This window comes from Asterias amurensis, chromosome 3 (genome assembly GCF_032118995.1).
Source record: "Asterias amurensis chromosome 3, ASM3211899v1".
NCBI classification, from domain to species: domain Eukaryota; kingdom Metazoa; phylum Echinodermata; class Asteroidea; order Forcipulatida; family Asteriidae; genus Asterias; species Asterias amurensis.
The window spans coordinates 16,217,287-16,230,877 of NC_092650.1; the positions used below are offsets into that span (position 1 = coordinate 16,217,287).

Here is a 13,591-nt window from a genome sequence, read left to right on the forward strand (position 1 = left end):
GAAGTGGCCTTCAGGCCTTGTGTGTCAGGCGACTTGCATAACAAAAATATGAAAAAAACAAGTCGTGCCTTCGTGTAATTCCTGGCCTGGACTTTTCTTTCTCAGCCCCCTTCTGATTGGTTGGACCGACAGTTTTCAGTCACAAAAAACTGACCAATAAGAATTAATCACAACATGATTTGCATACCAAAACATTACAGTCTAAATCTAGATAGAAGATGAATTAATGACCTTTTAAAAATGTCTTTTAAAACGGATGGGAAGAAAGCCCAAGAAAATGGTTAGTGAATTTCGCATACTGGTAATTTTGAATATAAAAAAATGTGTATGTATCTACACAGCCTTTTAAACAAACGTTGTTGTGATGTACTTGCAGGGTTAACGTAATTATAAATTTAAAGTCAACTGAGCTCAAAACTATTTATAATGCAACACTTAAAAATCTATTGCGGAAATTATAATTTTATTTTAATTTTGTGAAACGATAACTCAACCTCAATTCACGGAAATTGCCTACTAGGGAAGATGGGTCAACACTAATTAAAATCCAGCCTTGTTCCCAGTGGTGTATGATCGTGCCGTACCATTTTGTCCCATGCCTTGCTTGATCGTAATGCCAGGCGCTTGTGTGTTTTTGGCTCTGAGTTTGGTAGCTCCTTTTCCTTGGAATCAAAGAAAAGACGTCTACACGCATTTATAAAATGCAACTTGCTCTGGCAAAACCTTAAATTTTGGGAGATTCCAAAAGTGAGATTTTTGGTGTCTATCGTGAAAAGGTTTTCGCAACAGCGTATCAGAATGGTTATTTTCCTTCCGGTCTACAGAAAATTACTCTATGTGGTGACATGACAATCTGAAACTGGTCCATGGGGTCAATTGTTGACCTTTCGTGGCTTTTACTCTGGATAGTTATTGGTGAAAGGTTGTGGGTTTTTGACAAAGTAATGTCTGAAATAGATTCTATGGAAATTTGAAGTGTCGGGGGCCTTCTCACACACGAGGCAACTTTTACAGGCAACCAAATGCAGAGCATGCTAAAGGACCGCTTGGTAGCACTCGAGTGACTTTACAAACAATGTCTTACGATCCGAGGAATCATAACGGGAACATTCCAATGTGAATTGAATTTTTTTTAGTGGAACTTGTTTCTTGGAAATGTCCTTGTGTGACATGGGCCCAATTTCATAGAACTGCTTAAAGGCAGTGGACACTATTGGTAATTGTCAAAGACTAGCCTTCACAGTTGGTGTATCTCAACATATGCATAAAATTACAAACCTGTGAAAATTTGAGCTCAATCGGTCATTGAACTTGCGAGATAATAATGAAAGAAAAAAACACCCTTGTCACACGAAGTTGTGTGCGTTTAGATGGTTGATTGCGAGACCTCAAGCTCTAAACTTGAGGTCTCGAAATCAAATCCATGAAAAATTACTTCTTTCTCGAAAACTATTGCACTTCAGATTGAGCCGTTTCTCACAATGTTTTATACCATCAACATCTCCCCATTACTCGTCACCAAGAAAGGTTTTATGCTAATAATTATTTTGAGTAATTACCAATAGTGTCCACTGCCTTTAAGCACAAAAACAAGAATAAGGTTACCAGCCAAGATACCATGTTATATACAATTTGTGAATGGTATCCTGCTCATTGTTGCTAAGCAGGGTATTTTTAAGCAGTTTTCTGCTTAAGCGACTCTATGCAATTGGGCCCTAGCCTTAATGGCACTGTAGTGATTGTTTTGAAATTGTCGTGTCTAATTTTTTTTGGTACAACTTTAATTTTGATTTTTTGATCTTAGTTTCTTTCTTTTTTTATTAGTAGACGCTCGCTGCTAAATAATAGATCAGAGTCAAATGTGCAATTTATGAAAATCAAATAGTATTTTAGGAATACAGAATCTGCTTTTTCAGTGGAAATCTAAAGGGATTATTTTGTCGACGTGCAGATGAAGAGTTTTGCAATTGTCTTAATCATTGTACAATGGAAAGCGGGGTCGAGAATGACTGTTTTTTGTTTTGTTTTGGGGTGTTTTTTTCCTGAAAATGTGAGACAGTTGGTAGTCTGTGGGGTTTGAATATTAACCACGGAATGCTGTTATAGATGTTGATATGCTTGTTATAAATTGTTCCATTGTATATATAAAATAATACCTGTACATGTAAAACAAGTCTTTGTAGCTGAATTTAGTGACAACTTAAAAAATTAGAAGTAGATGTATACATGTTTAATAACCCCGTGGGGGATTTGGCTATAAGCCGTAAACCCATTTTCAAAAATTATGATGCAAATCGTGGAGCCTGTAGTTAATAATGACAATGTTATTGTTAATAATTTCCTTACAGATTGTTTTTTTTGTTTTTGGTTTCTATCAGTTTCCTCAAATAATTTCATTTTAAGTCACATGGAGAAATAAATTATGTAATGCAATGCATGCCACAATCCAATGAAGTTATGCACTGATTTATTTGATAGAGTACTGTAGTTCACTGGTTTACATATTTGCGTTGTCCAATGCATATTCAAAAATACTATAAAAAATTACACTTAAATATTTTTTACAGTACAGGGAAATGTATCCATTTACTCTTGAACCCTAATCCTCTGCTCAATATGACATAGGAAGTCCCAAGGCCTTGCCAGTTATTCTCCCCAAAACACCCCTGCTTGCTTAAGTCGAGTGATGTCCTCGAATCACGATGGTTTCCCAAGCCTTTCTGTCCCCCATTGCTGACTTGAAATCTGCTGATCCAAGTCGTGTATCCATTTTAAGAATGTCGGCGTAAGTTAATGCCGATCTACCAGGTTTCCTCCTTCAATTCTTATAGGGGTCCACTGAACAATAATGGACACTCGTTCGCCTTTGCTCCTGTAGCTGTGGCCAGCAAAACGCATCCTTCTCTGTCTGATTTCTGTTGATAGCTTGGGTAGGCTCCCATATAAGACTTTGTCGGTCATATGTTGACTCCAGTGGATGTTAAGAGCTTTTCTTACTAGCCTTGTGTAGCACCCATTTGTCTGCTTTTCCAGTTTTTGAGTAAGAGTCCATGCCTCGCAGCCGTATAACAGCACGGACTCTACTGTTGCAAGGAATAGGCGCTCCTTGAGCCTTCTAGGAAGGTTTGCTTTCCACATTTTGGTGAGCTTATTAAAACGCCCCCACACACCAGTGCAGTTTTCCTAACGTCCTGTTGTCTTGTGGATTTTCCCCCAAATTTGAGACCCTGAGACACTCGAAGAGAATAAATCATTAACCTGAAATAAACATTGTGGTCTTAAAGACATTGGACACTGTTGGCAATTGTCAAAGACCAGTCTTCTCACTCGGTGTATCTCAACATTCATATGCATAAAATAACAAACCTGTGAAAATTTGAGCTCAATTGATCGTCGAAGTTGCGAGATAATAATGAAAAAAAAAACACCCCTGTCACACAAAGTTGTGTGCACTCTCAGATGCTAGATGTCGAGACCTCAAAATATAAATCAGAGGGAACCAAACCATTTCTCACAATGTGTTATACTATATCAACCTCTCCCCATTACTAGTTACAAAGTAAGGTTTGTTAATAATTACCAATAGTGTCCACTGCCATTAACAAATGAAAGTTACAGGGTTTTTAAAAGTGTTAAAGTTCTCATTTATTTCTTAACAAATTTCATTTTATTTGTTGATAAAAATAATTTACAAATTTGTTAGCAATGATAAAACAGTTGAGTCAATTCACTTTGACCAAACAACACAAGAATACAAAAACCATGTTTGGCTGACAGATCTGCAGCAAACGAATAGCAGCAGTCGATACTGACTCAAATTTAGAACTCTGTATGCAAAATTTGAAGTTTAGACACTTATCACTTATTACTTCCCAATTTAATCGGCTCGAAGTCGACCAAAGTTAATTTAAAATAATAAACCACAAGGGAAACTGACTAAGTAAATTTTAAATGATTTGGGGTCGAACAAAAACAATTCTTTATCCGTAAACCTTGGTGTGATCCCGGGGCCCAATTTCATAGAGCTGCTTAAGCACAAAACTTTGCTTAAGCAAAAAAATCCTTGCTTAGTAAAATCAGATTACCGGCCAAGACTCCACTCAATTGCTATGCTAAGTAAACAACAGCTAAATACCAGTCACAAGCAATGTATATGGCATGAAATTTTGGCCAGTAACATGTGTAAAACAAGCGAGCTATTTTCGTGCTTAAGCAAATTTTTTGCTTAAGCAGCTCTATGAAATTGGCCCCTGGCTACACGGCAGCTAACGTTTGTGTGGGTTCTGACTGGCACCCCTGAACAGAGATATTGACAAAATAGAAAGATCACCATCATGTAGGGCCGGCTAGGGACAGCCCAGTTGGTAGGGCGTCGACACGTTAACCCGGAGTCATAGGTTCAAATCTTGCTCACAGTAAATTTTTCTTTGTTCAACCTCAAACAAATCAAAGTTAAATTCATATATATGACATAAATTCTCTTTTTATCTAGCGTCTTCTTCTCTCATCATTGAATAATTTACCAAGGCATTTTCATAAAAATACAAAAATTTACATCATCCATATTTGAAGAACTTATTTTGGCAGAATTTTGGCGGAATCAATCACCTTTTCATTTAGAGTTCGGGTATCAAAACAGTTTCAGATGACCTCATTGATGAATGAAACATGCTCATTTCTTTTTTTCACAAAATGGGATGTCCTCTTCATTACTAATGGATCCTTTCAAAAGTCAGGCCACTCTAGGCGCAATAGAAAGTTCTTGTTGGCCCGCAATCCATTGGACCACCAGAGCGTTCAGTTAGACTGCTGACCTTTCCCTTCACTGAGCTGTAGCGGCAATCATAGGCACTGTGTTTCTTGAGTCGTCGATTTCATATCTGGATTTAGTCTGTCATTTTGATTTGTGTTTTCCTTTCTTACTCTTTGGCCCGTGCTCATCCTGGAAAAAAAAATGGGAGAGTTGGAATTTACAACATACGTGTATACTCATACTGTGCTTTTATGTAGACTTGCTTTGTGTGATTAGCACTCATATACTCCCACTGGGTGGCCATCCAATATCATCCACACTTATATTAAGTATCTGTCATTCTAATCCATATGGATGAAATCGAACAGTCAGACAGTAGGAGGGTTGACTGTGTACTTGGTAGATGCATTCGTCACTCGATATCATATAGCAGGCTGGAGTAGTGTATAATCATTCTAAACTGTGGGGATGATATTGAATGGTCAGACAGTAGGAGGGTTGACTGTGTACTTGGTAGATGCATTCAATCAAGATACCATATTGTAGGCTGGCATAGGGTATCATTCTAAATCATATGGATGAAATCAATCGGTCAGGCTGGCATAGTGTATCTATCATTCTAAACTGTGGGGATGAAATTGAATGGTCAGACAGTAGGAGGGTTGACTGTGCACAGTGTAGATGCAATCACCACATGACATCATATTGCAGGCTGGCATAGTTCATCTATTATTTCTAGTTTAGGTTAAAGTGAGATCATTTAATTAATTAATTACAATACCTTATGTATGAATCCATGCTCTTGTAGTGTGTTACGTGCTGCATTATTGATGTGTTTGAAGCGATCTGGACCTAGCATGATACCCCCAAACCACCTAGTCACAATCACCACCACATTCCTTACATCCAAGATCTGAAACATAACACACATTGCATGGAGTAACCGACAACATTTTGTAGTCTGCAATTTAGGGTTCAATTGCAGACTTTAGTTGCCCCCATGAACTTCATGGTTATCTAGTTTATACCGGTACAAATCACATAAGGAACTACTTCTGCCTAAAATACTATCAGAGTCCAGAAAACAGCATCTGAAGGAATGTAATCCTAACCCTAACCCCAACTATAGCCTGTGAGTAGATCATGAAGTTAGGGGTTACCAAAACATACATAGAGTTGTCGGAACATAGAGTTAATTTTTGTCAGGTCATACAGCAATCACTGGTAACTCATGGGAATCCTTAAGATGCTATGTCAGATTTTTTGCCGCAAACATTAAAAAAATGGTATTTCAAAGAGTATCACCCACTCTAATGAAAACAAGTTTAACTTTTACTTTTAATGGTCAGGAACCATGACAAAAATTTAAGACGTTTCTTATAAAACACATAAGAATTGGTCACGTGATATATTGTCGGGATCCCGACAAAAACTAATTTTGAGCACTTTATTTCACTGCTACTTATAATTGGCGGACTTTTTCGAGCAATGGCTCAAATGAAAGCTTGTAACTTTCTCAACCCCCATCAAAATACCTTAATAAATTTTGGGGTCAAATCTTTATGGGTGAATTTCTCTTTTGGGTAACTTATTACTTACCTCCATGAGATGAAGTAATCTTGGGCCGGCTGCTGCTTCTCCATCATTGTCACAATCTTGGAGAAAGATTCCTCGATCCTCACAATATATTCTAAGAAACACATCAAAATACAGAAAAATTTAGCGCAGGTACGATAATCCAGAGGTCAGTGGTTCAAGTCCTACTCCGGTCTATTTTTTCTTTGTTCAGAACCTAACTATATAAAACTTACCCCATCAGTTTCCCTTGCAGTATATTACTTGAAATCAAATAATAATTTTGCATCAAACAAAGAAAAATGTACTGATTGGTTATTAACTGGAAGGTACACCTTTGATAATTACTCAAAACAAATTTTAACTTAAAAACTGACTTGGTAACAAGCATTGGAGAGCTTTTGATAGTATAAAACATTGTGGGAAACAACTCCCTCTGAAGTAACGTAGTTTTTGAGAGAGAGGTAATTTCTCAATAAAATAATAAAAGACTTCTAGCTAGAAGTTTTTTATTCCTATCTGAAAGCACACAAATTCGTCCAACAAGAGTGATTTTTCTTTCATCATTTTCTCACAACTTCGATGACCAATTGAGCCCAAATTTTCATGGTTATGAGGGGACACACCAAGAAAGAACACTGTTCTTTGACAATTACCAAATGGGTACCTTCCCTTTAAAGCTGCGACCTTCAGTGACGCTCTACCAACTGAGCTATCAAGTCCTTATTATTATGTTGGCGGTCTTCCTATTTGTCAAGATATACAGACCCGGGGCCTTTCTCAAACCACGGCTTGGGCTCCGGCTCAGGCTTAGGCTCCCCGTGCTGTGTATGCAGCTTGTCTTTAACCTGCATTTTGGAGCAGCGCGTATTGCAGGGATATCAGCACGCAGAGCCGGAGCCGGAGCCCAAGCCGTGGTTTGAGAAAGGCCCCTGACACCCCAACAAATATATTTAAAAAATAGGGAGACAGCCAACATTACGGCTAGAGTAGCTCAGTTGGTAGAGTGCTTGCAGATTCATATGGAGATCACAAATTCAAGTCCCTCGCTAGTCAATTTGTTTGTTATCAACCAAAATTTATTAAAAACTCGTTAGTTAATAATGTTTTTATCCAACATTTTTCTAAACACCTGTATCTCACTGAATAGGTAAATCAAGCTTGGACAAAACAGAAAACTGTTTGAAAATTTGAGAAAAATATTATCAAATTCAAACTTTTTACTGAACCTTTATTTTTAACCAACATGACCAAAGTGTGAAAACAAATTAAAAACATTTCTCACAATCCATCTCACCTGTATGCCTGAATGTTATGGCAAGCGTTGGCGATCTTTCTGTTTTCTAAGAGTTTCCTTCGAACTTGTGCAACCTGCAAGAACAATTTGTTCAGTATTTCAATAACACATGGGTCGCCGAGCACAATAAATCAATCGTTTAAAGACACTGGACACTATTGGTAATTGTCAAAGACCAGTCTTCCCACTTGCTGTATCTCAACATATACATAAAATATTAAACCTGTGAAAATTTGAGCTCAATTGGTCGTTGAAGTTGCGAGATAATAATGAAAGAAAAAACACCCTTGTCACACGGAGTTGTGTGCTTTCAGATGCTTGATTTCGAGACCTCAAATTCTAAATCTGAGGTCTCGAAATCAAATTCATGGAAAATTACTTCTTTCTTGAAAACTACATTACTACTGAGGGAGCCGCTTCTCAAAATGTTTTATACTATCAACCTCTCCCCATTACTCGTTATCAAGTTAAATTTTATGATAAAAATTATTTTGAGTAATTACCAATAGTGTCCACTGCCTTATAAAGAAGATAATATCTATAAAGAAGATAAGTATCCCATAATATATCATTCTCTGTACTACCATGACCTCTGATGACCTCTCACTTACTTGTTGTACTGTGCTGATTGGAGCAGCCAGATGGGCTTGGAACGTACTCCTTCTATCGGAGATGGGTTCTCCGTGTAGGATTGGAGGTATCTCACAATCCAAGACATCGGCACTCGAGGAGAAGATGACGTTTGATTCTACCTCGGATGAAATCAATGATTCCTCTACCTCAAATGCATCTTCTAAAAAAAAAAAGGAGCTCTATGGATTGTGCCTTTATTACCAATTTTGTCTTAATAATTTGGGGGGCTAATCATCCATACTCGCAGCTAGAGCTGAATTGCGAAGGATGCGGCTACAACGTGTTCAAGAAGCAGGCATGCAAGGGCGCATTCAGCTGCCAGCCACATCAACCCATTATGACCACGGAGCACAGCCAAGATCAAAAGTGTTTGATTTTTCCCAAGGGAGGAAAACCAGAGAGTGAAAAACCTGTGTAATGGTCCGACTTTGAATTTGAAACACTGCAAGTTTTTTTATACTTTTGTGTAGACCTGGAATTTCGTTTTTGAGAGGGCACGGACATTTCCATTTTGCAAAGTACACTTCCATTAGAAAATCTCAAAGTAGCCTGCTCTTATCCTTGTTGTGTGATGTGGCCGAGTGTTCTACTGCATAGGACTCGGCTTCTTATCATTAAATTATCATTGAATTATTGAAGTGTGTGGGTGCGATTCCATGGCACTTGTGTCCTGGAACAAAGCACTTAATTTAAATAATTGCTTCCCTTAAAGGGTCCATGTACTTTTTCCTAAGCACAGATAGAACACAACATCCACAGATTTACACAGAACTTTACACAGTTTGAAGAAAATAATAGCAGAAAGCTTCCCTTGAAAAAATTACTTACTGGGGTGTTGTAGTTTTGGAAAAATTAGTAAAAAAAATAAAAATTATTTTGTGACTTGTTTTTCGTATTTTTCCAAACTATACAACATTAGTAATATTAGATGGGAAGCTTTCCACTATCACTATTCAAACCCTGTAAGTTTAATGTAAATCTGTGGACATTTTGAGAAAGTACCCCAAATCCTTTCAAACAAAGGAGCATAAATGGGAACCTGATTAGGCTACGACAGTTCTGTGTTTGATTCACCCTAGTGCTAATTTAAGCAACTTAGCGTCAAGTACGCTCTCAGGGAGTTGAGAAAGTTACAGGAATGGTCTAACCACCATTATCCAATCTCCAACCAAAACAGGGCTTACCCGGTGGAGCATGTAGTGCCTTTTGAGTTCTATTTACAAGATGCTCCCTGAGACATTCAACCAGTAAGTACAGCACACTCTCACCAGAATTGTCACTGCCAAGAAAAAAAAAACATGTCAAGAACGAGATAAGAATTAACTATAAACTTTTGGAGGAGTGGTTGCTATTTTTAGACTGAACACTTTTCAGAGCGAACACTCTTCAAAAGAGATTTTACTTGTGATTGTACCCACAAGTTTAATAATAATAAAAATAAAGTTTACTACTTATAGTTAGTTCTTACATGATTTTCCACACCATGCAAAGCTTCAAACACCACTTACATAAGAATGAAAGAGAATCAACTCTTTGTGTCAGAGCTACAAAAGAAGAGGGTCCTCACTCTAGGTTTGGATAAACACAACTGTTTACTTTTAGAGGCACATCTTTGGTTTCAAGCAGTAAGATTGTATCTCTGCCTTCTGCCGGCCTGATTGCATCGCTGCATTGGCTCCCTGTTAAAGAACGTATCATCTTCAAAATTTTCACTCATGTATACAAAATCCTCCACACCCAATCTCCATCATATCTGGTTGAACTTGTTCATTCCCAAAACTCCAATACTGCTGATGAATACAGGCAACGACTCCGCTCATCAGCTGATCAGACCCGGCTTTCCGTTCCTAGAACTAGACGGAAAGCTGGGGATAGCTCATTCTCCATAGCTGCCCCTCGCCTATGGAATGAGCTCCCCGCGGGTCTGAGAGAGGCGATCTCGTTGCCTGTATTCAAAAGCCTCCTCAAGACATTTCTTTTTCCCCACCCATCCTAGTTTGTTTGTTTTTCTTTTGTTTTGTTGTCATAGTCTCATGTAAAGCGCTCTGTTCTCCGTAGAGCGCTATATAAATGTTTCATATTATTATTATTATTATTATTATTATTATCTCGGGTTAATGACATACTTCAGGCGGTGCTAGGTGGTGGCAGACTTACCAGGTAAATCATTCTTAATCCTGGGTAATGATTTAAGAGTTTTTAAGACAATTAAAAGTAACTCATACTATTTTCAACCATGGTTTTATGGTTTACCTGCATACTTGTTCTAGACCATGGTTCACTTCTTGTCTCTCTGCATCCTTTAACCAGGGAGCACTGTCAAAACAAATCATATAAAAAGAAATATAGTAAGAGAAGCAGTGACAGTCAAGTGTCTTGCTCGAGGACACAGGTGTCTTGCTCGACGATTCCACTCCACACTCTGGAGCATATTCTGTATTCAGTTTGCAAATGAAGAGTTAAGAATGATACCAGCCTGCAATTGTGACAAAGGCTTAATGTGTTGAATACATCTTCACAGTACACAGTAAGCCCTCTTACTGTCTGACTTTTTAATATCATCCCCTTGTGGTTTTGAATAACCAACTGGGTAAGCCTGCAATTATGGTATGATGCGGTGAATACATCTTCACATTACACACAAGTTGTGTGCGGTGTACCGTACACAACCATGCAGCTTCAAATGGTTTCGAATGGTTGCCCAAATACCTTGAAAATGGTACATAGTTTGATTTAACCGTTTAGTTTTTAATTGCAATCCACTTACTTAATTTGATATTCGGGAGGTGAAGTACTTGGATATTCTGATGGAAGTAAAACCTGCAAGGAAGAGCCAAAAAACAAAACAAAACAAAATTATTTATATTGAATTAGTTCGAGAGGTTTCTGAGGAACGAAACAAATTGTAACAAAGGAACTGGTTTACAACTCTGGTAATTTATTAACTCACTCCAACTTCTGACAATGCTTAAATTTTGTTCCTGATTTAGGTTCTTCAAAAAATTATCAATCTCATTGTTCAGAACTAGTCTGAGTAACTGGACCCAATAAATGCTTTTTTAACATTTTAGACATTGTCTGGCCATATTAAAAAGCAGTGTTAGGGTCCAGTAACTTTGAGTAGTTGGCAAACTGAGTGGGTTTTCCCGTTATTTTCTCCCGACTCCGATGACCAATTGAGCCTAAATTTTCAGAGGTTTGTTATTTTATATATCAGTTGTGATACACGAAGTGTGGGACTTGGACAATACTGTTTACCGAAAGTGTATAATGGCTTTAAAAGAGAGCCATAACAGCCCAACAAGGTTGGCCAACATACCTGTAGACATATCTTGAGATTAAGTTGTTTTTCTTCTTGGTTGGAGACAGCTATACAGTAAATGCGATTAGATTCATCAACCACGCACCATTCATCTCCGTAAATGGCCGTCAATGCTTCAATCTCATCTGCCTTGAAATAAACAGCAAAAAAAAAAAAATTAAAAAAAAAAATCAGAAATGATATTTACAAACGTGGTAGGGCCTAAGGCTCACGGAGAGCTTATAGTTTCTAGTTTGGTTACTTCATTCAAACAGTGAATAAGCATATAGGAATAAGTGACTCTTTTTGTTCCAAAAACTAAAAAAACTAAACAAAATCCCCCATGTTGAGGAGCCACTTTTTTATAACAAAAAGTAAATAAAGTGGCAGTCAAACATAATTTTCTTTCTTTTTTAGCCAAAAATAAATAATCCCTCCAGCACTTTCACTACCGGGTACTTCTATAGTTAGTAGTAATTATCGGATCCCCACTTGATTTTTATTGATTGATTTAATTTTAGATTACTAGAATATGTCAATGAAGTATGTACTTATTAGGCCCGAATAATGATGCCAACAAACGGTAATGCTCAGTTACAGATTCTGAGATTTCTGACATAGAATGGAGGGATAATCGGGAAATCCAAATGGGAGTCTAAATATTTTGGGGTGGTGCAAACGGTGACTGCTCTATATTCCGACATCCCTATGTTCCGACACCCCTATGTTCCGACACCCCTATGTTCCGACACCCCTATGTTCCAACACCCCTATGTTCCGACAACTCAACCTATAATCCGACACCCCTATGTTCCGACACCCCTATATTCCGACACCCCTATGTTCCGACACCCATTTATTCCGACAACCAAAACACCCCTATGTTCCGACACCCCTATGTTCCGACAACCTGCACCAACATTTTGTGTTAGCAATTTTTCAAGAAAAACGGTGCGAGTATAAGTTATATGAAAAGTGTTATTCTGCAACTTTGGTTTAGTAAGAAGGGCTGAGTAAATGGGGGGGGGGGGGGGGTGTAGGACTTGATTATTTGTTATTATTTATTGTTAACATATCATTATTACTTTTATTATTATTATTTTTTGGAGGGGGGCAAATGCAAGAAATTACAGTCGTAATTTTTATAAATTGAAGGTCACAGACACGTACACGCATCTAACAAAGAAACTTGTAAAGTAAATTGTAAAGTACCGAGCATTTTCTTGTGAGCTTACTCGGGGAGCCATAACTCATGTTTATAACCACAAAACAAAAGCACCAAATTCATGTGTGATTCAATTATCTTAATTTGATTCAATCACTTCTAAAAAAAATGGGACAAAATTCAACTTATGAATGTTCAAACTTATTACCGGCCGAAATACGCCGGGAAACATGTAATACAACTGGTGTTTTAGTTATTGGTCAACAGAGTAACAATGTGCGAATATAACTTGTCGGAACATAGGGGTGTCGGAACATAGGGGTGTCGGAATATAGGGGTGTCGGAACATAGGGGTGTCGGAATATAGGTTCAGTTGTCGGAACATAGGGGTGTCGGAATATAGGGGTGTCAGAATATAGGGGTGTCGCAATATAGGGATGTCGGAATATAGGCCGAGTTGTCGGAACATAGGGGTGTCGGAACATAGGGGTGTCGGAATATAGGCCGAGTTGTCGGAACATAGGGGTGTCGGAACATAGGGGTGTCGGAATATAGGTGTGTAACCGGTGCAAACAATACATGATTTATACAAATTTACAATAGAAATAGAATACAAAAATACAATAATTTAGTCAATATTTTTCAGGCGTGTTACTTCTGTGCCATGATACTACTTTACCTGTCGGGTCAAATTGTCTTCTTCTGCTTCCATTGCATTGTCAAAACTCCAATAGAGAACCAAAAACTAACAACCTGTCAACAAATTGCAATAAATGTAGGACACTTTGACGTTGCGCTCTTTCTTCCAAGTTTTGCTCTTTTAGAAAAGTCAGACACTGTTTACAATGTGTAGCGCCCTCTGTTGCT

General features: G+C 37.9%; 1 protein-coding gene across 1 annotated transcript; it reads right to left on the minus strand.

Annotated features, from left to right (window-relative positions):
• Positions 1–3,657: 3,657 nt before the first annotated feature.
• On the minus strand, positions 3,658–13,540 carry LOC139934725 (protein IMPACT-A-like). Its single transcript, XM_071929103.1, has 10 exons — positions 13,404–13,540; positions 11,578–11,709; positions 11,026–11,078; positions 10,512–10,574; positions 9,443–9,537; positions 8,237–8,418; positions 7,626–7,699; positions 6,353–6,443; positions 5,535–5,666; positions 3,658–4,942 (listed from the first exon to the last, which is right to left on the minus strand). The coding sequence occupies exons 1-10, from the start codon at positions 13,434–13,436 to the stop codon at positions 4,895–4,897; spliced, it is 903 nt and encodes a 300-aa protein (XP_071785204.1). The 5' UTR covers positions 13,437–13,540; the 3' UTR covers positions 3,658–4,894.
• Positions 13,541–13,591: the final 51 nt, after the last annotated feature.

Coding starts and splice junctions, on each gene's coding strand:
- LOC139934725 (XM_071929103.1), bottom strand. CDS start 13,436: ATGGAAGCAGAAGAAGACAATTTGACCCGACAG. Junction 9,538..10,511: donor GGTCTAGAACAAGTATGCAG/GTAAACCATAAA, acceptor TTTTCTTGGCAG/TGACAATTCTGGTGAGAGTG. Junction 7,700..8,236: donor CAATCAGCACAGTACAACAA/GTAAGTGAGAGG, acceptor TTGTTCTTGCAG/GTTGCACAAGTTCGAAGGAA.